This window comes from Phoxinus phoxinus (genome assembly GCF_949152265.1).
Source record: "Phoxinus phoxinus genome assembly, chromosome: 3".
In the NCBI taxonomy this organism is placed as follows: Eukaryota; Metazoa; Chordata; class Actinopteri; order Cypriniformes; family Leuciscidae; genus Phoxinus; species Phoxinus phoxinus.
The window spans coordinates 27450902-27478893 of NC_136878.1; the positions used below are offsets into that span (position 1 = coordinate 27450902).

Here is a 27992-nt window from a genome sequence, read left to right on the forward strand (position 1 = left end):
ATGTAAAGTGCACAACCTTCCTAGTTCGTTTTTTTGAGTGTATAACGAATCCATCACCGGATATTACAGAACTTACTGCGGCAGGTGGGGGAAGGCCCGAATAAACGCTGAGCTTTTCCTATAAAATCAATTGTATTGATGGAAATGTTTCACTTTTATGACTGTTCCTGCTTATTTTAGACGTTGTTTGCTCTTAGAGTTATTACTCTCATTCTATCTTTTATCTTATTAAAAGCATAACCGTAAACAGGCCACCTGATAAGGGCTAAAAAGCAACATAAACCCATCTAAAATATTAAGTAATGTGCCTCTTAAACTAAATTAGATGGCAAAGTTGTTATAATGCCATTACTGTGTCTTGTATTATGACGTCATGCCACAAAAGTGGCATTGGTGCAATTTGTACTCATTAGTTTTATGTTTTGTTCATGTTTTCTTTTCTTTTTAAATATTCAGAAATGCATTATGTGCTTTGACATCCAAAGTTTACTTGTTTGTTGGCTTTGCTGTTTTTTTTTTTCTTCCATTCTATAGTCTGTCAACATGCAATTATACTGTACATACAAATAAAATTTAGTTTACCCTGTCATTTTGACCCCTCCCCCACCCCCCACCCCCTTTCCTCTTTGCAAGTGTTTTAGAAAGAATTTAGAAAGAAGTCTTTTTGTAAATCAAGATTATAAATGTATTTACTGTGGCGTTTGATAAATCTAATGTATTAATTTCTTTAAAACCCAAAGCGTGTGTGCATATGTATATGTGTATTATATGCACTTTTGACGGTCTTACATTAGTGATTCATTGGTAGTTTATAGAAATGATTGAAATGTTAGTATATAGAAGCGTTTGAAAGCACCGTGAGCTGCTTTGTGGGAAATGTATCTTCCACAAAGAAGGACTGATGTTTTCCCTCCTGTCTCTCTTTTTCTTCTGAATTCAGAAATGAAGTATGTCATAGATATTTTACCTCAGTGTGACTGGAACAGAAATTCCCAGAATCTCATGATTGGTCACGATATATCCATCAAGTGTCACTTTGTTCAAATTTGCACAGAACGTCGTGTTGCAATGTGCTTTCTAGTTTCCACAAAAGAAAACTTAAATGAATTTCATTGACTCAGTGGTGTCCCAACAACCAAAAAATGGGAATCCATGCCTTGTTTTTTCAAACAACTTACATTCAAAGGAAATAAGGAGATTTTAGTTCATGCCATGCTAATGTAAAAGTTCTGCTTGTATGTTTGTTCACATTAAATGGCATTTTATATTCTACAGAATACTGAACGCATCTTTAAACAACCTGGTCATTTAACCAGCATGAAGCCCACACCTATTTTTCTTTGTTCCTCGGTACAGGCTCATTTAACTGAAGTCCACAATAAAGCGGCTGCAATTAATAAAGAATTTGCTTATCACAGCTTGTGTTCTGCTGTAAGACTTTAAACTATTCCAAAAATAAAACTCTTCATTAATGTGCCTCTTTTCTTATCTTTTCTTTTCTTTTCTTTTCTTTTCTAATTCAAAGATTTAATTAATTTCACTATTCTGTTTTGAAGTAATGGCAATGTAGATTAGTCTGACTTGACCGACAGAACTGCAAACCCATACAAATCAGTTAGAACAAGGGCCACTCACTCCTTAATTTAATATTCATTGGCCGGGGTGCTGAAAAAAAAATTACACATGCCACGAACACCAAAAATAAGGGCATTCCAATATGAGAAGAGCATGCAAAGTTGATGATAAAAGAAAGCACATGTGTTTTAGACTGATAAGCCTCCGTTTGACACTGGCCCTCCTGCCATTTATTGTTATGGTTGTGCAAGAGTGGGAATTAAAAACAGAAAAGAAAGAAATTATAATGGGTAAAAGAGGGAAAAGAAAATAAGTCTAACCTAAACAACAGCGTCTCAGCTGAAAAAAAAAAAAAAACTTCCCTGTGCTTGTTGACCCGTCATTATCAGGACTCTGTGGAATCAAAGGACCAATTAAAAAGGATTTAGAGTGTGCTTCATTTCCCACTCATGTTTGTGAACGGAATAAAACATGATGTGCGCGTCGTACTGAAGCAGGCAGGGAGACCAGCAGATGCATATTGCCAGGAGACTGTCTAGCAAACAAAAAAATAGTTGAGTTGTGTTGTAAATATTCCATGAGTAATCTTGTGTCAAATAGCAGATGAAGGCGATTCATCTTCCCAAAATATTCTTGGTGTACTTTTATCTTTTTGCCTCTTTGTGTCGGAACACCTCGTGCATTAAACTTTAATGCCACTCTGCGCAGACAGGCATCCTGCATTAGCCTGCAAAGATATTTAATAATAACCCCATCCATCTTACAAGATAGAAGATGACCTTGTTTAATGTCGTTCTGAGATAACGGTCAGACGTTGGGAAGAGCTTTTCATCCCCCTCAGACAATAAAGGCTGGACAGAGATGATTGCATTTTTCGGTATGGCACAGGAATCCCTGTAAGTACTGTTGTCAGGAAGATGTCTACAGCGAGAGGTATTGTGTCGGCTACAGAAGGACAGAGGACCTGTCTGCGCCCCTGTGTCTTGGTGGATCACATCAGTGCATTTGCTAACGTTCTTGGTGTCGGGAGATATTTAAAGCATCAATTTCTCTGTGGATGTACACTGTGTCTCTCCTAGAAAGCTTGAAAGTGTGTTTTCTCGACCTTTACATTGCTCTGCCTGTAACTAAGTCCCTCAAGAATTGAAGTTTCCAGAATGTGTTAGTATAATTTTAATTTATTACATGGCTCTCTGGAATGCTTGATTCTATATAATAAAATAAATATCTTAAATTAATAATGAAATTCAGATATTTCATGAAATAACTTTGGTAAATAGCCTCTGCTTAGTTTGTATTTTCTGTAAATTACACTTCACATTTTTCGCATTTGAAATATTTTCATTTATGAATGTGGCAGACATTTTTATCCAAAGTGATGGCATAAATTTTTATCATTTTATTACCAGGGAATCAAACCCATGAACCTTGGCGTTGCTACAGTAGGATCATGCGGTACTGTTTCAGCTTCAGAAGGGCAAAAACTAAAGATGTTTGTGAAAATATATATATATATATTCAAATCAGGATTTATTCTGTAGAATAACAAAAGCTTGGTGGTAGAGAAATTTATGTTTATGTCAATATCGCTGCCAGTACCTGAAGTAGTTTGTCATTTTCAAAGTGTGTTTCTGACAGTGACAGATGCAGACAAGTTCTTACAGGATAAAACACCTGCTCTCTCTTTATTGCACCTTTTTTTCCCCTTCGGTTTAATGATCAAATATGTCTTTCAAATATCAAAAGGTATTACTCTTGCATTTAATGGATGATCTTTCCCTTTTATTAAGGTCTGAGTGTACAGTACACAAGCTGTGTGATACACTGAGAACACCACTTTTAATCTTATGTTAAGCTTTTTAATGCTATTTAAAATACTTTCTTTACAGTTATTTACAGACAATATACAAAGACTGTAAGTATGCCATTCATATATTTAATTCCCTGAAAAGTGTAAACACTGGTTCGGTAGTCTCGCGTTGCCAGACCTTCAGACTGACGACAGAAGCTCTGGACTCCATAGCAGCTTTCATTGGCCAAGGACTGTCCAGAGGCCATCTAACTGACTTGTAAAGCAACCAATAAGAGTTGGTTTTGGTCCGCATCATGTTTAGGGGCATGAAACTGTAACGTCAATGTCCCCACATTAACAGACCGGTGTCTAAAACTCTTGGACGCATTTTAAAGCCAGCGTTTAGTTGATCCTGATAAGCGCTCATTGTCACATTCCATGAAGGTGTTTGGCATCACAGCGCCTTTGTTTCCAGGCAGACCGTTACAGAACGCGACACACACATCTCCCAGAAATCCTGTGGGATTCAACCAAATAGATGATGACTTAGAAACTCCTGAAGTGCTTCCAAGTTTGCGTTCCATATGCATTAGACGTTCAACCAATCTGGGTCTGACGCTGAGACTACTGGTCACCGACCAACCGCTACATTATGCTTGTACAACGTCAACAGATGACAACAACAAGCACAATAACGGAACAAAATAATTTAAAACAAGAGCCAGAGAAAATATGTTACATTGTATCGACATTTTAATATAGAAATGCAAAATATGTGTGAAATGAGATACTAGTAACACGTTCGCGGATATTCCGTATCATAACAAGCAAAATGTCTCAACTGCCAAAACGCTCTCAAGCGCCCACATCTAGACGTTTTCAGCAGAACGCCTAGTGTTTTCAGCTGGCTAAAAACACTTTGGTGGACACACGGCCTTAGTAATCTTCTGGAGAATGAGGAGTCTGAGAACTTGAATGTGCTTTAGGTTAGTGCAATACTTTTGTGCTAAGATTTCAATGAGTTTTTGAATCAAGTTGACTACACAAGTATGTTTTGATCAAAACTCTCTCTCATGACAGAAAAAGCAAAGGTCTTGCAAAAAGCAAACGCTTGTGCTTGTTACTCACTGGTTGCATTTTTAACCACTTTTTGCTTTTAGTGAGTGTGACTAGAATGAACATTCGAGATCTCAGTGGGCCTGACGTGTGTCCCACAGAGGACAAGAGCATTGTGAGCTCAAGACCTCGCTGTTACGTACAGGAGAGTTTGTGAGGGGCAGAACACTTCCAAACTGCTGTAGCATGAAAACTAAAGCTTTTAGCAAGTGACTGGAGCTCAGGTTGAATGTTGTTATGAATATGGTAGACAGTTGCTCAGTTCCTCTCGGTTGTTTTCTTCAAGATAGACCAAGTGGCGAGGTGCTGTGCTTCCTCGTCTTTTGATCTTGATTGTCATGTTCTGTTTGCTACTGACTTACTTTCATCAGTGGATCATGTTTTAATTTGGAAATAAAAGGAGAACTTTTTTCCATTTGTTATACATGTACAAGGGCTTGAGGTTTCAGACACGTCCTTTAGTAATACACTTGGTAGCTCAGACATCTTTAAATTGTGAAGTATCCTTTGAAGTGCAAGTGTCTGATGTTGTACAATAGGTGCTATCGGTGGAATAAGGGAAGTATTGTTGTCTTTCTCCGCAGAAGACTGCAGGTACACTTGGCTTCCTCAAAAAGATTCCTAATGCAACCCTGGGGCAAGGGCTTTTCAAATCCTTTACTTTTAAAGAATATGGAAAAGTCATGTTGAAAGTCAGCTTCTTATGCGTCATACATGCCAAAGGCAGTTTTTACACTTTACATAGCAGTGATGTCTGACTGTCTTTCAACATGTGTGTGTGGGTATATACAGTATATACTGTATACCCCAGTCTTCAGTGTCACATGATCCTTTAAAAACCATTCTGATATGATGATTTGGTGCTCAGGAAACATTTATTATCATTATCAATGTTTAAAACAGTTGTTCTTGCTCATTCTTCTTTGAAAACGTAATACTTTTTTCAAGATTCTTTGATAAATAGAAAGTACAAAATTTGTTGGAACAGCATTCATTTGTTTGGAATGTAACTTTTGTAACAAAGTCTTGGCTATCACTAATCTAAACGTTCAATTCTGTGCATCCTTGCTTGATAGAACTGAAGTATTCATTTCTTGTGTGTGCATATGCAGTATTTGTATTTTTGTCACCTTTGTCACCTTTCGCCGCTTCTCTCCTTTCGCGTAGCGGGTTTCTGCCTGATCTTCATCTCAACCAGACACCTCCATCTGTCACGATCATCTGTATCTTCCTTCTCTAAGCCACACCACTCCATGTATGTCTTCATGGTGTCTTTCCAGCGGTGCTTCGCCCTTCCCCTCTTTCACTTTCCTCCTACTTGCGTTACCATGACTCTCCTTATGTCTGCCTCTTCGTATCTCTGGCACACGTGTCCAAACCATTGTAGCCTTATTTCCTCATCAGATCTTGTATTGGCATAACTTGTGCTTGCTTCCTTATCTCTTCATTAGTTTGGTGTTCCTCCAGACTTATTCCAAGACAGTACCTCAGCATCCGCATCTAACAGGATCCTATCTTGTCTGCCAGGTTTCCTGTTATGGGCCATGTCTCACTTTCGTATAACAAGGTCGGTCTTATAGCTGTCCTATATATGAGTGTTTTTAACTTTGTTGGTATTTTCTTATCGCAGGACTCCTGTCAGCTCCCTCCATCTATTCATGCTTTGCTTATTCTCAACTCTACCTCTTTTTCCGCAGCGTCCTGATATATTGGGCATCCTATCTTACTCGTGCTGTTCACTTTTCATAATCAACATAGATGGAAAAAAAACCCCATTATAATATTTTAACAAATATTAAACTAAATGCGCTTATTTAATGGCTACAACACGTATAGTATCCCTACTGACTCTCTATTTGTACAAATTGCTGCACATTCATTTAATTCTGAATTTCGCACACATAAGTTGAAAGGCATTTGTTTGTACATAGTAAAACATATCTGCAACATTTATCAAGTTCACGGATAATTGTGCGTGCATTTATTATTCATTATGATACTAAAATCATAATAAAGTAGGCAAATAGGCTACTATGTACAAAAAAATCAGATGAGCCCAGAATATGAATGTAACGTGTTTAATTACACGTTAAGCATTTTCCTCCTATAGAAAACCATTATAAGAACGCTTAATGCAGATTAGAATGTCACCTTATTATGTGGAAATAACGAAATACAGTATTATGTCGAAATAACAGATATTATGTCGAAATAACGACTTAATATCTCAAAATAACAAGATATATTTTCTTTCTTTTTTCTTCACCATGCAGTTCAGGGCTTCCATAGAATACAGCCTGAATATAATTGCTTCCAGAAATGATTTGTTGGGGTCCTATCGGGGTGCTTTGGTCTTTCTTGGGGGTGCTGAAGCCCCTTCTAGCCCCTCCCGAGCGCCACCAGTTTCCCCAGGTATTTGAAGGCTATTTGTTGGAGAAAATTTGCACGCGTTGTGCTGTCATACTCTCTCAATCTTATATTCTCTTCTCTTCCAGTAGGTAGTAGGTGTTTGATCTTGCTTCTGCTTAGCTTCAGTCCAGCTCCTTCTAGTTTTTCCCTCCATATCTCCAGTCTCCTCTCTATCCTCGTCACTTATAACAACGTCATCCGCAAACAGCATTGTCCAGGGTGTCTCCTCTCGTATATGTTCCGTGATCACATCCATAATTATTATGAATAGTAGTGGGCTGAGTGCTGAACGCAGTATTTGTATGTGTGTGTGTGTACATTCAGGTTTCTGTTTCTTGGGTGTTGAGCCTGAGAAATTATTTGAATAAGGAAAGTTTGGCAGATTATCATTGTTGCTCATGGTGTATTGCATTGTAAAATTTGGAAATCTTTAAAAGTCCCAATTAACAAGTTTCCCTTCTTTCTTTTAAAGAGTGTGTCTGCTGTGCCTGACAAATCTGTACAGTGTAAAACAAGAACTGATCTGTCTGTCTTTTTATTGATCTTTCCTCTACATGATTGAGCTATTTTCCTCATCATCAAAGTAAAATGTTCTCAATTTGTGATGATTTTTAGTGTATGTGTGCAACATTGTATGTGTGCTCTTCTGAGACACCTTGAGCCTGAGAAATCTTGTCTTGTAATGATAAATTGTGGTAATTATCAATTACAATAGAATGTGATAGATCATGATGATGAAATTAGAAATAAAGAAAAGAACATCTGCTATCTCTGAAAACGGCCATTTCATCAATATTTCAATTTTTTCCCCTACCAATTAAGGCTACAGTGAATGGTGTTCATTCATCTGTTCTGCAGATGAATGAACTTTTTAAAACCTTGAGAAATACGTCAGCCTGACTTTATTTTATTCACTTGCATTACACAGTATGTTGATACATTCAGCTCGGTCTTTTTGTCTCATACTCGATTAGTTTTAGATAGAAAAGATATTTACATTTAAATACATTTCAAGAGTCCTCATGTTTTGAAGTGCAGTTTGTCCTTACTGTATCAATGTTTAGGAATGAATAGCACTCAGTAAAAGTAGCACTTTTTAATTCTCTGCAGAAGAGAAAGGCATTTGTGCAAGCCTCCTGTTCAATATGCTCTCTTAAACCTTTCTCCTCTCACAGAACAGTTGCCATAGCAATAGAGCAGGAGTTATTTCCTCTCTCCTCTCTGTTTTACTTGACCTCCACCAGAGGCCATCTCAGAAGAGGACCTAGACCGCCTCTGATTCTGAAGAGAGACCTTGCATAATTTCTCCTGTAGTACAGTCTTGTGTATCGTAGCCTTATGACTGGGGGTGTGACTCGCACTGGCAGGAGTCTGTGGGAGGAATCTACTTGAGGAACGTGCACCAACCACCCACATCTCATCTGTCTACTGCTCTCATTCATCTCCTCACGCCACGGTGGGAGTTTAATGAAAGTCTCAGCTTGTGCTCAACTGTAAGATCTGACCTTTTCCATTATTTCAGAATCAGCATAGTTTTAAAGCTCATATTATGCTGTGCTTGTGATTTTCACATACACAGCGGGTGCGGCATTCAGTCAGAGACAAAAAGACAGGTTGATGCATGATGGATGGATTTATAAACGGACGGATGGATGGATGGATGGATGGACAGATAGACAAATAAATAGATGTACAGATAGATGGGCAAATGAACAGACGGACAGACATATAGATGGATGGATAGACAAATAAACAATGCATAGATGGATGGATGGACAGATGGATAATTGAATGGATTGATGGATGGATGGTCAGACGGACGGGGCGGACATATAGATGGATGGATGGATAGATAGATAGATAGATATATTGATTAATAGATTGATTAATAGATTGATTGATTATGAAATGTTTGTATTTTTGCACATTGGGTGGTTGGGAATATAAGAAGGAAAGAAAGAAAGAAAGAAAGAAAGAAAGAAAGAAAGAAAGAAAGAAAGAAAGAAAGAAAGAAAGAAGTGCTCAGTAGCCCAGCAACCTGTTTCCTCAGTAACAGATATTGCCTTGTTAATCTCTCAGTGACATTATTCTCTCTTTCACATTGCATTTGAATCAATAATGAGCCCAGCACACTTTCATTAGAAAGCACTGCATGCACACCAGGCTTTATTGGTGCCCCATGTCATCAGAGAGACAAAGGGGAAGAAAAAGAGAAACAATAACATGGTGGACAAACATCCATGGCAGAAATGACCATTCCCTCCATCAGAAATGCACAGATAATGGGGTCATTTTGGTAACTCAGCATGAGAGACAAGTTGCACTCTGTGTACAGCATGATGTTTTCTTTGTTTGTTTTTTTGACTTGATTTGTTTTTTTCCTTGTTGCTACACACACCTTTTGACCTTTTGTATGCTTTTACTATTTACTTTTATTGCACCACCGCATCAAGGATGAAGTTAAGAATATCTATCTATCTATCTATCTATCTATCTATCTATCTATCTATCTATCTATCTATCTATCTATCTATCTATCTATCTATCTATCTATCTATCTATCTATCTATCTATCTATCTATCTATCTATCTATCTATCTATACATAACCGTGCAAGCTTATTCTCACAGGCTCCGCATCTCACACATCTCCCCTTATTTGAGCAACATTTGATCATACATTACATATTAGACGTACCATTAAAATGGCACTTAGCTAAAGTGAGGCTGCATTAGCCATGAGCACTAGTTAAGAAGTGAAACTTTGATCTGAGTTGGTCTCAGAGAGGCAGTCTCAGACCCTAGAATGCAGATTTGCATGCGTTTACATCACCAGAGGCTGGGTTCACGAAACGGTCATAAGACAATCTTGTTTTGAACTTGCGAGCTGAGGTTTGTTTCCAGAAAGCCTGCAAGTGTAACATTAGGCCTTGCTGATGCAAAGATAACGCCTCAAGGAAATGCGTTCTAGATGCCATTTCTTTGTTTTGCGTTCGGTTGCGATTTTGACATTGAGTGAAAAATAAACAAACGCTCGCTGACAACCACAATCGAATAACACGGTGAAGTTTGTGTGCAGCAGTCTGATAGCAGTATGTTGTTTCAAAAGGTCTACGCTGGCTTCAGTGTCAAGGGTTTATGGGTCTCAAGGAGTGTGAGTTTCATGAAAAATATATACCTACATATACTGGTTGTGCTTTTTCTGAGGAATTATTTTCCACTGCTTGACGACATCATTTCAGTCTGTCAGTATCAAAACCCTTTCAACTGTTGTGAGACCCTCAAGAGAGATGTGTTACTGCAGATGAGTTCAGCTTTATCTCAAGTTGAATATCCAGTGGGAGGTGAAGAACTTTTTTTCCCATAGTGTTTAAAGGTACTTGTGAAAAGCAGCACTGAATGTAGCGTCCCTTGACAAACACATCACACGGCTTTTGGATCTTTTAGGTGTTCATAGAGCGGTTGATAAAAGCAGCCTGTACATAACAGCCCATATGTGTAGGCTACTGTACGTGCGTTTTGGCTAGCGTGCCTGTGGCTGACACGGACTGCATTTGACTCCATTTTTGACTGACATTTTTTCAAATGCCTTTTTACATCACAGTTTTGTTTTGCTTAATTTCAACTGATTAATTAATATTCCACTAATTATGACTTGTTCACATTTGATTAGTTTGTCGATATGCACTTTTCGCAAAAAAAGTATCTGAATCATGAGAACTAATGTTGACTTGTAACAGTGTATGCCAGATATTTCTTTCAGTGATTAGGATAATCTTACAGTTATGTAGACTTGCTTTTTTATGGTATATTTAACTTTATCTGCACTACCATTCAAAAGTTAGGGGTTTGTAAGATTAATATTATTCAGCAAGGATGCATTGTATTATATCTCCAAAAATTCTACATTTCAGGAAATGAAAAAAAAAATGCACGTAATGTATTTAGTAAATAATTAAACACTGTATTGTGCTGTGAGCGTGGAAGACAGACTGCTGCTGCACAAATAGCATATATAAAATGATCTGTAGCAGATCTATACAGGTGGAGCTGGGGAAGATGGAGGGTTTCAAACTGCTATAGCAAACACTAACCAGCTATACAAATGTTGAGCAGCAAGCTCATTGGCTTCAAACGTGACAGGGACCAATCAGCTTGTGCCATGTAATGTAATGATAGATGTATCACTCTATCACACAATGTAAAAGTCATCAGGTTGCGTTAAGGACACATCAGCCTGTGCAATCTAGAGTTTCATGACAGAACTTGGTACATTAATAACATTTTACCAAAATTGAGTTATGAGGTTTTTGACCAGAGGATTTTAGAGAATATATTTTATATATATATATATATATATGTAAGTATGTATGTATAAACACTATACCCTATGTTTGTCTGTTGTTTATAGTATTATTTTTTTTCATGTAAAGGCTTACGAAATTTATTTAGGTTGCCTTGTCTCTCAGCATCTGTGATGTTTTTTTCCCCCTCAGTGGTGAACAACAAGATCATCATCTTTTTGTTAACACATGACATTGCCATCCCATAAATCATCTATAGTTTAATTGGTGTGCAACTGCTGTAAACTAATTTAATGCAAATCCATCACAATCCAAATAGTTTCCCACATTTGTTTTCCTTAAAACAACATCAGGGAACACAGGAATGTGTCATTTTCAGTACCGGTATATACTGTACGAAAGAGACAAAGTATATAAAGAATTATATATTTTCATGTGAAACTCTTGCCAGGAAAGTCACTCTGACATTGTTTTGCACTGATTGGCTGTTTGGTTGCTAGGTAACCATCCCTTGACAAAGAAATCTCTGACACTTTCCTTTTATATTGTTCCCCATGTCCAAATCTATATATATATACATAGGCAAAAGTAAGTTGGAGAACGAGTCAGGGATTCTAAATGCAGCTCTAACAACATGTCATTTTCACAGTCTGAGCTGAAGCTACAGCGAACCTTTAGCTACAGGACCTGTGGCCAAACAGGTGCTGAACAGAGCGCATGATGACACATCCTCATTCTGAACCAGACAGCATGTTCAAGTACGAGCCCTCAAAGATGTCCTCGGCTCACTAATTGTGATCTTTTGTCCATCATTGCTTTTGTCAGCAAGAATTATAATGACATTTCATGGCAAAATAGATGTAATTACAGAGGAGCCAAAAGAGTTGATTTGATCAGATGGCGAGGGCTTATAAACACTGCAGGATTTGCGTACTAATCAAGTCTCGAGCATGCCAGGATTTGTTGAGATATTTCTCCCAATTTCACCCTCTAAGGACAATAAATTAAACACACAATACCGTTCAAAGGTTTGGGGTCTGTATGTTTTTTAAATGTTTTTGAAAGAAGTCTCTTATGCTCACCATGGCTTTATTTATTTAATCAAAATACTGGAAAAAAAAAAAATATATATATATATATATATATATATATTGTGAAATATGCAAATATTGGGAAATATGCAAATATTTACGAAAAAAATATATATGTTAAAATGTAACTTATTCCTGTGATGGCAAAGCTGAATTTACAGCAGCGATTACTTCAGTCCAATCATTCTAAAATGCTGATCTGGTGTTAGGAAACATTATTTATTGTGGAAACTGGAATTTTGTTGTAGGAATCTTTAAATATAAATTTCTAAAGCATTTATTTGAAATAGAAATCTTTTGTGACATTATAAATGTCTTTACTGTCCTTGCTGATTTGTATTTTTTTTTTTTATCTTAATGACCACAAACCTTTGAACCGCACTGTAAAAAAAAGTTGCTGTCTTAAAATAAGTACAATCAACTTGGATGTTTAAGTTATTTAAACTTAAATTACATTAAACTGACATAAGTTGAATCTTGTATAACTTTTAAAAAAGGTAGAAAATTAGGGGGCGACCTGACATTTCAATAATGAAACCATGCACCTGTTTCACAGCATTTTGCAATAATCGTGGGTGCGAAGAGAAATTTGACTGTAAGACTCCTGAGTACTCGGTAGCATAACTGAACGTTCACACCCTGAGGCAATCAGGAAACAATGAGATGTGTGGAGAATTTCCTTATTGTATTCATCAGTGCCAATTAGTTATCTCAATTCCGCAGCATTGCTTTGCAAATTTACATTTAATCAAAATGTGTTCTGTAATCCCGTCTAATTTACAAAGTACCATGTTACGACAAAGCCCACAATTAAAAGATGCTAAGAACAATCATGCCCTCGTTTTAATGTGTTTTGGGACACACTGTTTTTGTGATGCAAAGAATGTGTCGCCATTTAAATGAAGACTTCACACTCCAAACATAAGGGTTTTGAAGTGTTTTGCGTGTGTGGCTTTAAAGTTGTATAAAGCTGAGAGACCTATAAAAGTAAATATGATGAAACAGGCCGTTTCCTTGGGCGTTCTGTGGTCCTACCTAAAAACACGGCATACACCCCACTTAGATCAATTCATACTACATAGACACTTTCAGCAGTCATTCGGCCTGTCATCTCGCCGCAGACATCTAAGTATATGCATGAAACTGGAAAAAAAGTATGTCTCCGCTGAAATGCTAGTCAGATTTAGCACAAAGAGACTGGAACGACAGGAAGATGCTTTTAGCCTCAGAGTAACCTGAGTGTAGAGTTTGAGCTGTCAGCTTCAGTCAAGGGATTCGTCAGAGTTCAAGACATCTTTATTTCATTCTTATTTCACATCTCTCGTAAGTAGCTTCTTCAGCGGAAAACTTGCGCCGTCCTAATTTTAAACATCCCCTTTGATCTTTTTCTCTGCAGACTGTTCCAAGCCCAGTGTCTCCAAGGGCTCCTCGGCTATGAACATGCCCCAGTCATTTGGCACAGCGATGGGTTTCTCTCTGTCAGAGACCATGCCTGCTGCCAGCCTGCCTAACGTGCCCCAGAACGGTTCTGATCAAGGGTCTCTTTTGAACACTGAAGACAGCATCACTTACTTAGCACCCATAGCCGACACAAATAAATGCTGGCCCATCCGGCCAACGCTGCGAAATGAACTGGACACATTTTCAGTTCATTTTTACATCTTCTTTGGACCCAACATCTCCATCCCTCCAGACCGGGCAGCGATATTTGCCATCAACCTAATGCCAGTGCTGGATAGTGGAGGTGTCCTCAACATGGAGCTCAAACTCAATGTGGTAAGTTGAAATGGTTTACATCTTCCCAAAGGAGTTGATGCTAGCTAGTACAGAAATTTTAAATGATAAAAATGATAAACAAATCTAAATATATATATTTTTTGTTGTTGTTGTTGTTGTAAATGTATACCACAAATTTTAATTGTACAATATCATCCAATAGATATTCTTTAAAACTGGAAACAGAAAGCAGTGTTAGACTCTTACGTGATGTTAGCTAGTATTAGCTAGTAATTTTACATTTAATTAGTTCATGCATTTCCTGGGAATCGAACCAATTACCTTGGCGTTGCTAGCACCATTTGAGCTGCAGGAATACTGTGCATTCACTCTTTTACATTCTTACTCTGTTTTTTGTTTTGTTTTTACCTGGATATAAGCATTCAGAGCATTATTTTTATTACTATTATTTTTTATTTTACCTTCTGAAATGTTTACCTCATGTTAGAACGGATTACCTTGTACCAGCCACCATGATTCTTGGCAGAGCGAATGCATTCGTAAATCTGTAATACCCTTTAATCTGTGAGCGTATTACACATGCTAGCCTAAAATCCATCAAAAAGCATGCTAACTCTACTCAAAATGGCAGAATAGCAGAGCTTTTGCTTTATTTATTATTTATTGTCCTGAATCTTTCTTTTTTATAAACATAAATTTCTACAAAAACATCTGTGGTACTTTCAGCTTCAGCAATTTCAGTGCCATAAATAATACTATGGAACCTAGTCTTCATATATATATATATATATATATATATATATATATATATATATATATATATTGATTTTGCAGTTGAAATGAATATCTTTAATAAGATGTTCTTCCATCTGCTGAAAAGATCAGACGGTCGGTGCCCAAATACCCATCGGGACTCTGGTGCCCAATACCTTTGATGGAGTCACTCAGGAACTTCTAAGGTGTTTGAAGGAGTGTGAATAATTCAGATCTTTACATTTCTTCTAAAACTCCGAGCCCATATGGCATTTAACTGACTTGAGGTTACGACTCAGAAGCTCTTCAGCTAAATTCTTGTGGGTGGCAGAGACTCATTTCACCATAGCCTGATTAATATCAAATGTTAGCAAGTGTCAGACTGTTCTCACAGCATGAGAGGTGTAAAACTAAAAGGGGGTTGGTTGCAAATGTCACCATGCTTTTTCGTCTCAGGTGCCTGGTGAAAAGTGTTGGCTTCTAGTTGTTGATAATGTGCATTTGCCTGTTTGTGTATCATTAAAAACTCCTTATAAGTGTATGTCATTGCCAAGTCCACTCTTCTAAACAAACAGACGACGAACATGGACCTATTCATTAGGTGATATGTCATGCCTCCAGTGAAACATTAAAGTTTTTTGAAGGCCACATCTCTCTCAACAGCCTCCATCTCTCTTAGATTTTATTGCTGCATTTAATGGATGTTTCCTTGAATGGCACCGAACAGGAAAAGGAGAGAAGAATGAGCTCTCGTGGCAAAGGTTACTTTAAAAAGCCACATATGAGGCTTTCAGTAGCTGAAAGGTGTGATGTTTGGCAGTGAGAGTGAATGCTGTGAGATGGCTGAGCGGTTATATGACTATTGCTGAGGAGGGAGGGGATGATCGCTGGTGATGAAGCTTGGAAACAGGTTTCTTGACAGCTTAAATGCCTGCGAATGCATTGGTGTGAAGAGTCATCACATAATGGCCCCATTTCTGTTTCCCAGAGTTGGTGATTCTTATAAAAAATGCAGTGTCTGAGAGCATTATACGACTTTGACTTTAACCAAAGTATGATATTGTATATCTTGAAGTAATATTCTGGATTCAAGTTACAGTAAGCTCTGTTGACAGAATGTGTTCATTACCACAAAAAAAAAATTCTTTTTGCATATATACTGGCCCCAATTTACTTCCATTGTGCCTCTCATAACCCCCATTTTTACCTTTTTTAGAAGATTTAAAAGCCGAAATGTGAGGCTTATAATTTTATAAAAGCATTAATTCTCTTTTAATCATTTTTGCAGTTGGTTTAGATTTCATGACATTACGTTTTCATAATAACGAAGTTGTAAAATTGGATATACACCAGGCCGTGCAGTTGCTCTCCATAGCCAAGCCATTTGATCGAATGAGTTTGTGGACTCTCTTATTAATATTAATACTATAAATTACTATAAATTCCCTCGTCATTTGATGTGTAATGTAAAGCTTGCATAATAAAATGTTGGTAATACGTATGTAACTGTCCGTCATTTATTTATTTATTTGCCAAACGACTGTAATTTTCTTCAAATCTGTGCCAGATATGGAGGGTTAGCTGAATCCAAAACAGCTTTGGCGCCTACGCTCTGTTGTTATGCATCGCCATCATTGTTCCACGTTCTCGTTGGTTCTCTGGCATATAGGGGATGTGCAAAGAAAGCTGTCCGCAAATTGCTTTTGTAACAATGTAAAAGTCTTAAGTGTCACTTTGATCAATTTAATGGATCCTTGCTGAATAAAAGTTTTAATTTCTTTAAAAAATCGCATTGAAATCATTTTGACATACATATTGTTTATGTCTTGTGGCTAACAGTATTTGCCGTAACGTAAACATTTTACAAACAGTAAGTATTTTAACATTTATGTATTGGACCCATCCACTTCCATGTATATGTATGTAAGCCATAAATGCTGTTGACTGACCTTAACTGAATCCAGAAAATTCCTTTAACCCTCAGGTCAGGAACTTAACATCGGACAAAGTTCCCTCTATTGTTGGTTGTTAAGATCCAGTTAAATAAAAATAATAATAATAATAAAAAACAGTAGTGAGCTGCTCATCAAGTTTGTCTTGACTGTCTCTGCTCCACTATTTCAACTAAAATGATCTGGGTTATGGAGGAGAAGATTCAATTTCTCCAACCAGCAATTTGGAAGGTAGATGAAGATGGTGGTATTTTTGTCTTTTACTGGCCAGCCAGGGTATTTTAAAGTTTTTTTGTTTGTTTTTTTCAGAGAAAGACTACAGACTAGCCCCATGAGTGGGTGCCATGGTCGTAAAGTAAATGATTTCCATTTCTAGCCATATGCTGTCATCAGGGAAATATCTTGATAAGACAGCTAGATGATGGATGTCTGCTCCATTGCTGTAACTCAGGTTTATGAGCATCAGGCTTAATAGGAGCCATTCCTGCTTCTACCAGCAGGCACCTGGCCTCTCCAGGACTCAGGGCAAGTCATCAGAAAGTTGGACAGAGCAGACAATTGGAAACTGAATTCTAGCACAAAGTATATTATGGAGGAATAGTTCCTGGCTGAGTTTTCCTAGAATCTTCTAAAGCAGAACGCAGTAGGGGGGAAATAACATGACTGCACTGTCAGAAAGGCACACAACGGGTAAATGTCCTCAGGTTTGCATTATTTATCTTGGTTTGTTAGAAAGGGTCCATCCGATCAGTCCTCGATTCACCTCGATGCCCTTCACATTCCTGAGTTTCCACTCCCGACTGCATCATTAAGAGAAAACATGCACTCACCACGACACATAACTGAAAGGGAAGAACAAAACAAGACTGCTTCGAGAGTCTCCACATGTGGGATTTGAACTAACAGCCTCCTGACCTCCAGCACAGATCTTTAACAACCTCATCACACTGCCCAAAGAGACATGGAACGTCGAGTCAGCACAGCCCAGACAGCATGGTTTTGAATAAAAAAAAAAGATACCATTATATTTCATTATAGTGGTCTTAATGTCATGAGCCAAATTTGAGAATTTCTAGGAGTAGCCCCTAGACTACGGAGCGTAGTGTCTCTGCAAAACTGCATTTTAATAGGCCAACGAATTGTCGCAATGCATTGGCTGAAAAGTATAAATGGGGTTTTGTTGTAATTCTTATAAACCAAAACACATAAAATGGCTTTTGAATAGTTAAGCCTGGGTTTACAATGAATCCTGGGTATTCGTAAGTTGGCATTTCACACTGTACATTCTTATCCTAAATTAAAAGCAGAATTAAAAGTGGAATTTAGAATGCCGATAACCCGAGGTTAAGTGCAGTGTGAAAGCCCTAAAGAGACCAAAAGAATTATTTTTTTAATGAAAAAATGATTAGATCAATAAAACCATATATCTATTAAAATGTCTTTTTACCACTAGGCGCAAAATTGCACAGGTCATATACCTTCTGGACATATGGGAGACCATGGTAGCGCAAGGACAGACCAAATCATGCAGAGATACTGTACATGTGCAGCATGGTCTAAATTCTGATCTCTGAGTTTTAGTTAAAATTGGACGGTTTATAGGTGGAGATTTTTTTAAATTACTTTAAAGGGCATATTGCAGGGGTTTTTTTTCAGAATTAATATATAACCTTGTATGAAAATACCATATGAAAAGTAAATGCACGATTAAAAATTGTTTTGCCAGACATAAGGGCACAAATTCAGTGGAAAACGTGACCGTTTCCTTGACCGTGTTGAAAAAACGCTTTTTTTTCACCACCGCGTCATATTACGTCACAATGGGGAGTCGTTTGCCGGGCGCTGCGTTCGCTCAGTGCAGAATAGGCTGGTATTATGTTGAAGCGGTCGTGATTCAGTGTGTTTTCGGTGGTTATTGTATTTCAATTAATAATTATCGTGATAAATGACTGTGAATTATGGCCTGTCAGGACATCGAGTCCACAGGTTTCCGAACAAGAAAAAGGATGGTGCTTTCTTCCGTGTTTGTGTGCGTTTTGTGCAGGGTAAGAGACGGCCTTCGCTTCTGCGTCTGCTTTGAAAAACGCGGTAGTGTGTAGCGTTCACTATAGACTGCATGATTATAATCCCGGCGATATGATGAGTTAACGTTACGTTGTATGATGACGGCGATATGTGCACACTGTCCCAGCTCCTTCATCGGGTCGTCCGGTCCGCCGTCAGCATGTGGGTCGGCCACCGGTGGGAAACATGACGGTCACGGATCCGTCAGAGATCACTTATTGTACATTTGTTTTACAAAATGTGCCTTGTCTTAATTTAATTAATTAACGTATCCTCCATAAACTTGTAATGTCTTGCAAGTCTGCAGCCGACACTTATTATTATTATTATAATATATTATGTTCATTTTCAATCTGTACTCCGAATTTTAATGTTTGTGTTGGCTGCTTCTACATATAAAGTTTTTATACAGTAAGAAAGTTGTGATTATTTTTTTATTCATTATCACCAAGTGGGGCCATTCAAAACCTTTATAATGTCCCTCTTTCTCTGGAAACTGTCTCCTAATGGCTGACATACACGTGCAGGTAAGGGTCTAAATACTAGCTTTGCTATTGCCTGACACATAATTACAATATTGTGATCTGAGCATAGTGTTATACATACCGTCGGCTAACGTGAATACATCTATAAGCTAACACTGTTCTCTCATCGAGACCCGACTCCTGCCCTGTTCTCCTCACACCACAGCTCAATGCGTCTCCTCTGACCGTTGTTTTGTCTAATCCTGACCTGTCTACTCTCTTGGCTTCATATAAGGCTCATAATTATATGGCTGAGGTCTGTCATACGAGTAAACATTTAGGCTACAATTTCCTCAGCGTCCGAACTGTCATTGCGATCCATTGCTTTCCTATTGTTTACTTTGACCCATAGACTGTAAAAAAATAGCTTTGACCGCGCTCCCTCATGATACGTCACTTCCGGTTTGGCGGTTTTCAAATGCGGAAGTAAAATTTTCTCACAAAAACGACTCCAGAAGCCTAAATAGCGTTTTATAAGTATATGTTTATATTTAAATCTAGTTCCTACATTATTGTTCTATACATTGGCTCACTGGGTACTCTAACCTGCAATATGCCCTTTAAGGAGTTCATTAAAATCATCACGGAAAGAGAAAAAAAAAATGGGGTTGAATAATAAATAAAAATAGAATAAAAATAGTGCATTTTTGAATGGGTAACAAAGGAAGACCCTAAATTTGCTTTGGAGATTATTCAAGACCACTCCAGTGAGCCAAATATCACAACAGCTCTCTAAACAGTTCTAGTGGCTCCCATTGGGCTGGAAACAATAATAAGAGGACTAGCGAATACAAGATATGTCATAGCAGCTTTGGTGCTCGACCCCTAATGATGAAGTAATGGTTTGTCCTCATGTCAGGATCCACTCAGAGTGGCAGCTTTGAAAAAAATCTCAAATAGAAGGAATGGCCTTTTAATGAAATGAGAGTGACAATTACTCAGGGGGACAAAGAAATCTGCAGCAGCACAAGTTGCACTACATGCTTGTTTGATGAAATGTCTCAATTTTAAAAAACTGATATAATACCACTGATGCCCTGTACTGCCGAGATAATGATTTTAGATATGATGTGCCTGAAGGCACTGCATGGAGATTTCCCAAGTCGCAGTGTGTCTGCTGATAGTATGGAAAGCCTCTAGTCAATAAGATGTTGAATATATGGACACTCAAATGCTATATGAATCACATACCACATTCAGACTTTAATTTAATTTACTCAGAACGGCATAATCTGCTAGAACTGTTATTACATTTCCATATGATAAACAGGAATATGATGAAACAAGGGTGTGTTGTTAAGTGGTATTTGATATATGTGATGAATGACATCACATTTAACTTGTATTTTGTACTATGAATGTCTTCACGTTTGATCACATTGCTAGAGAGGGAGTTTTCTAGCCTACTTTTTCTTTTCATAACAAACACTACCGTTCAGCATGTTGGAGTCGGTAAGAAGTCTCTTATGCTCACAATTAAAACTACATATTGAGAAATATTATTACAATTTAAAAAGACCATTTTCTATTTGCATATATTTTAAAATATAACGTGGTGGCGAAGCTGAATTTTCAGCATCATTGCTCCAGTCTTCAGCGTCACATGACCTTTTAGAAATTGACAACAGTTGTGCTGCTTAATATTATGGAAACCATGATGAATTTTTCAGTATTCTTTGATAAGTGGAAAGTAAAAAAAAAAGATTTTATTTGAAATAGAATTTCTTTGTAACAGTGTGAAATGTGAATTTTTAGACCTGCTTAATTGTAAATGGATTAACCCGCTGCTTTGGCAACTTCTCTGACATACACATGCACACAGAGTCCCCTCAGCTCATGAGTTTGTCCTCAAGCAGACATGTACTCCTGACAGAAAGCCAAGAGGGGAGAGTTGAGCCAGGCTGTTGAGCTAATGAGCAGCAGTACAGGCCATAGGATGTGTGTGTGTGTGTGCGTGCGTGCGTGCGTGCTTGTGTGTGTTGAATTGTTCCCCTCTCCGGCTGCTCTGAGTGGCTCTCATGGACAGTTTGAGGTCAAGTCAGACTCAGGCCTGCCGTCAGGTCTTAAGTGATTTCTGCTGGAACCAAGTGCTCGTTGCTCCCGAGGTAATTACGGCCTTCAAGCCTAAAGACAGCTAGTGAATGTATACCGGGTCCCTCAGAAGACATTTTAAAAACAAAGGTTTAATAACCAAAAACGTCAGCCTCAGGAGGACAAACAAAATAACATATTTGTAATTAGTTGGCAGGGTTAAAAATATTGCAAATAGAATTTAAGTATTCACTATATTATATACAACGGCGGCCATTCAATGTCCAGAAAGGTAGTAAAGACATCGTTAAAATAGTCCATGTGACTACAGTGGCGACGAGAATACTTTTTTTTTTTTTTTTTTTGTATGGTACAAACTTTGTCAGAGAAAGTTTGTCCCAAACACAGAAGAGAAGAAATTGTTAAATAAAGTTGTAAAGGTATTTCTTGTCACTGTAGTCACATGAACTATTTTAGCAATGTCTTTACCTTTCTGGGCCTTGATAGTGGTAATTAAGTTGAAGTCTATGGGGGGTCAGAAAGCTCTCAGATTTTATAAAAAATATCTTCATTTGTGTTCAACTAAGGTCTTACGGGTTTGGAACGACATGAGGCTGAGTAATTAATGACAGAATATTTGGGTGAACTATCCCTTTAAGTAGAAGTTATTGTATGACTGTTCTTTTGAAGGTTTACTATACGTGTTCTCATTTAGGAGACCCTCACTCAAATGTCATTGTTATTTATTTATGTATGCTTGAGAACTGTTGCAGGGTTTCATATTCCATGTATGATAATAACAGTAATTATGATAAATAAGAAGAAAATTAATAACAATACAATTTATATTCATATTATTATTGTTATTATAGATCATTTATCATCCCTTTATTTTGAATAGGTTAGTTATGCTTATCAGACTAGGCCTTTACAAAGTTATACCCTGTTGTCTTTATGCAAATTGCAACCTATCGTGTGACATGCGTATGAATTTAAATATTGCTTTAATACCCTTTTTGATAACACTTTATAATAACTGCACGCTATGAATCATTAATTAAGCATTAGCATTCATAGACATTAATAAACAGTTTATAAATACAGCTATAAATGCTTTATTCTTGATTTAAAAGCATATCTATAATGTGTTTAATAATTGTATTTTCATACTTTATTAATGATCAATTTATCATTTCTAAAAGAAGTATTGCATTATTTACACACCAGTTATTTAGGAGTTGTCAGTGGTTCATAAGATCACTTAGAAAGTGTAAGTAAATTATTAATAAACTATTTAAAAGTACATTCATACATCTTATTATTCAGACATATAGTACACTTAGTGTGTTAGTAAATGCTTTATTAACATGTATTTCGAGCCCGATCTCATGAAATTGCGTATCTATACGACGAATGTTATTTATTTTTGTAACAGTTTTCGCGTGCATATGATACGCACTTTATGGCGTATACGCACGCACTCCACACCCCTAATCCTACCCAAGGGTTTTCAGTGCGTAGCATATGCACGCAAAAAAAACAAATTTTTTTTGCATATAAATGCTACGAGAAATAACATTTGTGGTATAGATACGCACTTTCATGAGATCTTGTTGGTATTTCTACTGTAATTCAGGGTTAATTCATGTAGTTATTAAGCATTTAGTAGTGGTCAGTTAACTATTTTTGTGAGCTCATCTAAAGTGAGGACTATTTATGCCTTATAAAGGCTGTTAAAGGTGCCATGTGTAATTGTCTGGCAAAAAAAATCAAGTCATACTCCACATTCCATACCAGATGGGGGCAGTATACCTCACATATCAAAATATGTGATGTAGGATATGGTATTTTATAAATCACACACTATAAATATGATAAAGAAGCAGAAACAGATAGTTGCAGTAAAGTAAGATATTTTAATAAGTTGAAGAAACAATAATGATTTGTGACACACACACACTCGATTTGCGCATCGCTATCATGTGTGTATTACAGGTAACGTTATTACATTGCTTCCTGATATCACGTGCGCAACCACAAATAACCTATATTTATATATATATATTTACTACAGGGCCGTTGAATGCTTGTATCTGATAACCGTGAAGCTCTTGTAATTATTACTTTACCCAACCTCTCCATGTCGAGTGATGCAGTAAACATCAGACAGCGCACGTGAACCGATCATCTCTACTATAGTAAAAAAAACACGAACACTGTTGAAAGATACAGTAGGCTACAAATGACCTGTTCGCGCCACAAGTTGTTCTCCGTCCTTAGCGACCGAGTCATTGAATGTGAAACAGCCGGCTGCTGTCGTCAGCGAGCAGCAATATTCAGACAACGAGGGCGCGCGCGCCGCGCTGATACCTCCGTTTCAGTTTCTCGAACCCGCGCAGTGCGGCGGTCAGAACACGGAGACCATTCTGCCCCTAGCTATGCGTGCAAAAGCATGGGGAGTGATCCCGGGCGTGTCAGAATGGGTGCTGAACGTTGTAAAACAGGGCTATGCGCTGCAGTTCGCTCGCCGTCCCCCGCGCTTTCGAGCCCGGACCGTGACGAGCGGTCCTTTTCTTATCTGATTTGATTTGTGCTTGATCAGAGCGCGGTGGTTGTAGGGGTCTCTTGCCAAAGGCTTCAGCCATCCTTCCGCTCTCTTCCCTGAATTGAAATGAAGCAGTGGGCTGTACTTTCCTACTGTCTATGGTATTTCCACACGATTGACATCAGGTTCAAGTACGCCCACAAGCCGTGCGAGTTATTCGTGTATTGCAGGGTTGGCTGGTGGTTATGTTGCCCGCATACCGCCTCCCATGGCCGAAACTGGTATTACGACACCTGTCGGGCCGTGGCTAGTAATGCTAATGCTAATTAAGGTTGATATCTCTGCAGCACTATAACTTGACATTTTTTTAATTACATCATTGCCCTTATTTCTTCTCATTCTTTTGATGCGTGTAGCTCATTTTTTGGACATTTTTACCTCAATTTTTACACATGGCACCTTTAAAGGGGTGGTAATATGCCATTTTCAGAAGATGTAAAATAAATCTCTGATGTCCCCAGAGTGTGTGTGTGAAGTTTTAGCACAAAATACCCCACAGATATTTTTATATAGCATGTTAAAGTTGTCACTTTTTGAGGGTTTGCAAAAACGAACCGTTTTGTGCCTGGCCCTTTAAATGCAAATGAGCTGCTGCAGAGGGCGGGGTTTCAAGAGCTTGTGTGTGTTAGCAGCTGCGATTACCTCACACAGACACAAATGACAGAAACTGTTCTGTCTTTAATGTTAAAACAGAGTCAGACAAAGATGGAGAGAGACTCAAGAAGAAGTGACAACATGTAGAATGCAACAGGATGTCTCTGAATGGTTAGTTTATGAATTTATGTTGCTGATGTGGAGTTAACTATCTTCAATTAGGATATTCTGTCATGGTAATCTATAAATCGCTCGTATAGGAACTGTTGAGATGCACACAGAGTGACTTTCTATTGCATGTGAAAATATGGATGCTAAAGTTTGAGTTGACTCACAAATGTACTCTTATACAACAACTTTTCCTCTTCTCAACATGGACTGCGTGTTCCCGGGGGCGGGGTTTATGTACATTTTAGGGTTGGTGATGTCACTAAACCCGGAGGAATTTTGTGTAGTCCCTACCAGCCGTTTGTTGTAGTCCTTTTCTGTAAAAGCAAATATCTTCCTTTGCTTTAAACTTTGAGCGTTGTTACTTTGTAGATGTTGTTTATGCTCAAACAGCAACATTACACACTAACTGAAGTTAGAAAAGTGAAATCATACTTTACCACCCCTTTAATATTTATATGTTCTATCACTGTGTTGTTTGTTTCTTTTTTCTGTTTAAAAGATAAACGAGCCTTTAAATTTAATTTGTAAATGGAACAAACAAGGCATAAATAGTCCTTACTTTAGATGAGCTCACAAAAAATTGTTAACTGACCACTACTAAATGCTTTATACCTGAATTTACTACATTTACTTACACTTTCTAAGTGATCTTATGAATCACTGACAATTCCTAAATTCCTGAATATCGAGCAAAAGAGAAGCCAGGAAATTTAAAACTGATTACTAAGAACACTGGCTTGAAACAAGCCTGTGTTCGAGACACTCTTGGTTCATTCTTACTTGGTTGCAGACATTTATGTCACAGACAGCGGCTCTTGTTTTTCATTGTCTATTGTGTAAACCATACTATACAAATAGTTTTTTGTACAGTATAAACGGTGTAAATAATACTATACTTCATTTAGAAATGATAAATTGATCATTAATAAAGTACAACAATACAATTATTAAACACATTATAGACATGCTTATAAAGAATAAAGCATTTATAGCTATATTTATAAACTGCTTATTAATGTCTATTAATGCTTTAAAAATTATGAATTATCTGTTTACTAATGCTTAATTAATGATTAATAGCGTTAAGTTATTATAAAGTGTTACCGTTTTTTTTTTGTTCTACCAATACCTTTTATTCTTGAATATAGTATACAGTAACTCTGCAATAATATAGATGCATTTATGTCCCTTTTCCCCAATAAACTGCAAAAGTAAGTGGAAAGTTCTCAACTTCAAGTAATAGGTTACGAGTGGTCAGAGGCTCTTATTCATTTACAAAAATTTCACTCACTGCTTAGGAAACAATGCATTTGGGATACTTGCCGGAGAGATTATGTACTTATGTGCGACTAATGTCTTATAGTGCTTTGGGAACCTAGCCTGATTCTAATGGCACAGCAGTTGAAAGACTTTGCAGTTAAATTACTTTTTTTCTTCTTCTTTTTATACTCCATTGACTGAAGATGAAAAGCTGAAAAAAGTTCCGAGTACTGTCACATGAAAAGAGCTGAAACAGATCTGAATAACTGGACCCCATCAGCTTTGTGGAGCAGAGACACTGAGTGTATTTTTAAATCTGATTTTCCTCGATTTTCCTCCCATCTGGGTGTCATTTTCCCTTCCTTGTTCTTCAGCTTATTAAGCTCTCTCTGTTTCCCTTAATAAGATGTAATTCAGCCATTTTACTCTGACAGCATATAATGCACAGTCATTTAAGCACAGTCAGTAGAATAAAAGGTCCTACTTAATTATATAGTTATATTGATGTATTGGTTTAATTTATATTTAAGCATTATCACAAGAGCAAGAGTGCTAATATTTGGGAAAGCAACATGATTGCATGTGTGATACTTTCTTTATACAGCAGTTCAATATAGGGCTGCACAATTAATCGAAAAAAAATCACGATCTCGATTCAAACATAAATGCGATCTCATTTCTTAATGATGGCGATTCACAAAAAAAAACTTGGTCACTAAATATTTAATATTCAGTTATGTTAATGATCATAATTAAAGTTTTACTTTTATTAAATTGAACAAGCGCAACATTCAGCATTCAATCAAATAGGCCTATTCTAAAAGATGTAGGCTATTATTAATAATAAATGTTATTTCAACACAATATCTCGTTATATCGAAATAATATGTGTGCGTGCATCTGTAAATCCGGTGACACGTGTATTGATTTTTATTAATAAAAAAGTGTTTTCTCTAAAAGTGTCGACACGGCTGCAAAGATGAAGTTGACGATCGCCATCTCCGTGTGAACGCTTATAGAGAGAAATGCACATAAATAAGCCTAATAATGGATTACATAATCAGAGAGTAGCCTTTTTCTTTTTTCTTTTTGAATTATTTAGTTTAAAGACATTTCAAGCTTTGTGTATTTGATGTATTTGTCATGTCTGTGTGAGGCATACACTGAGTTTCGTTAAGTTAGGATGTGCTCTAGTTTACGTGCAATGCAAGTGAGCGCGCGGGCGCCTCCGTTATATTTGTTTCGTCGGCCTATTCATTCAATACAGGCAATTGGTTGATGAAAAATGGATTAAAATTAAGATACTATTTATACAAAACGAAATTCACTTTAAAGAAAGGCTTTCTATAACAACTTCAACGGTCAAAATCATGTCTGACCCGCTCCATGTCTCATATTGCGCATCTTACTCGGTCGTGCTGTTCACTTTTCATTAATCAACATAAATGAAAAGAAAACAAAACATTAGCTATAATATTTTAACAAATATGAAACGCGCTTTTTTTAATGGCTACAACAGTATAGTAGGCCTACATAGCCTACTCTCTATTTGTACAAATTTCTGCACATTAATTTAATTCTGAATTTTGCACACACAAGTTGAAAGGCATTTGTTCAAAAAAAAAGTTCACGAATAATTGTGCTTGCATTTATTAGCCTAATCATTATGATATTAAAATCCTAACAAATAGGCTATGTACAAAAAATCAGATGAGCCCATAATATGAACGAATTATTTTCTTTAAGGGGTCTAAAATAAAGAAAAGAGAGTAGAGACGATTTTTTGTTACTCCTGCAGACCTGCACTTTATTATACTGAATGTCCTGTGTTTTTTTGTACTTGAGTGAAATAAATTTTGGTTGAAAAAAATGAGAATCGTGTAAGAGAATCGTGATCTCAATTCCCATGGAGAAAAATCGTGATTCACATTTTAGCAAGAATCGTGCAGCCCTAGTTCAATATATCAAAATTACAATTTTGAGTAGGCTAACTTATATTTTAGATACAATATTGC

The 27992-nt window shown here is 37.2% G+C and overlaps 1 protein-coding gene across 1 annotated transcript in view; it reads left to right on the top strand.

Annotated features, from left to right (window-relative positions):
* tmem8b (transmembrane protein 8B) overlaps positions 1-27992 on the top strand; it is a 132638-nt gene that overhangs the window by 79731 nt on the left and 24915 nt on the right. The window contains exon 6 of the mRNA XM_079607242.1: positions 13683-14062. Within this exon, the coding sequence (XP_079463368.1) occupies positions 13683-14062 (380 nt within the window). The remainder of the gene's footprint in view (positions 1-13682; positions 14063-27992) is intronic.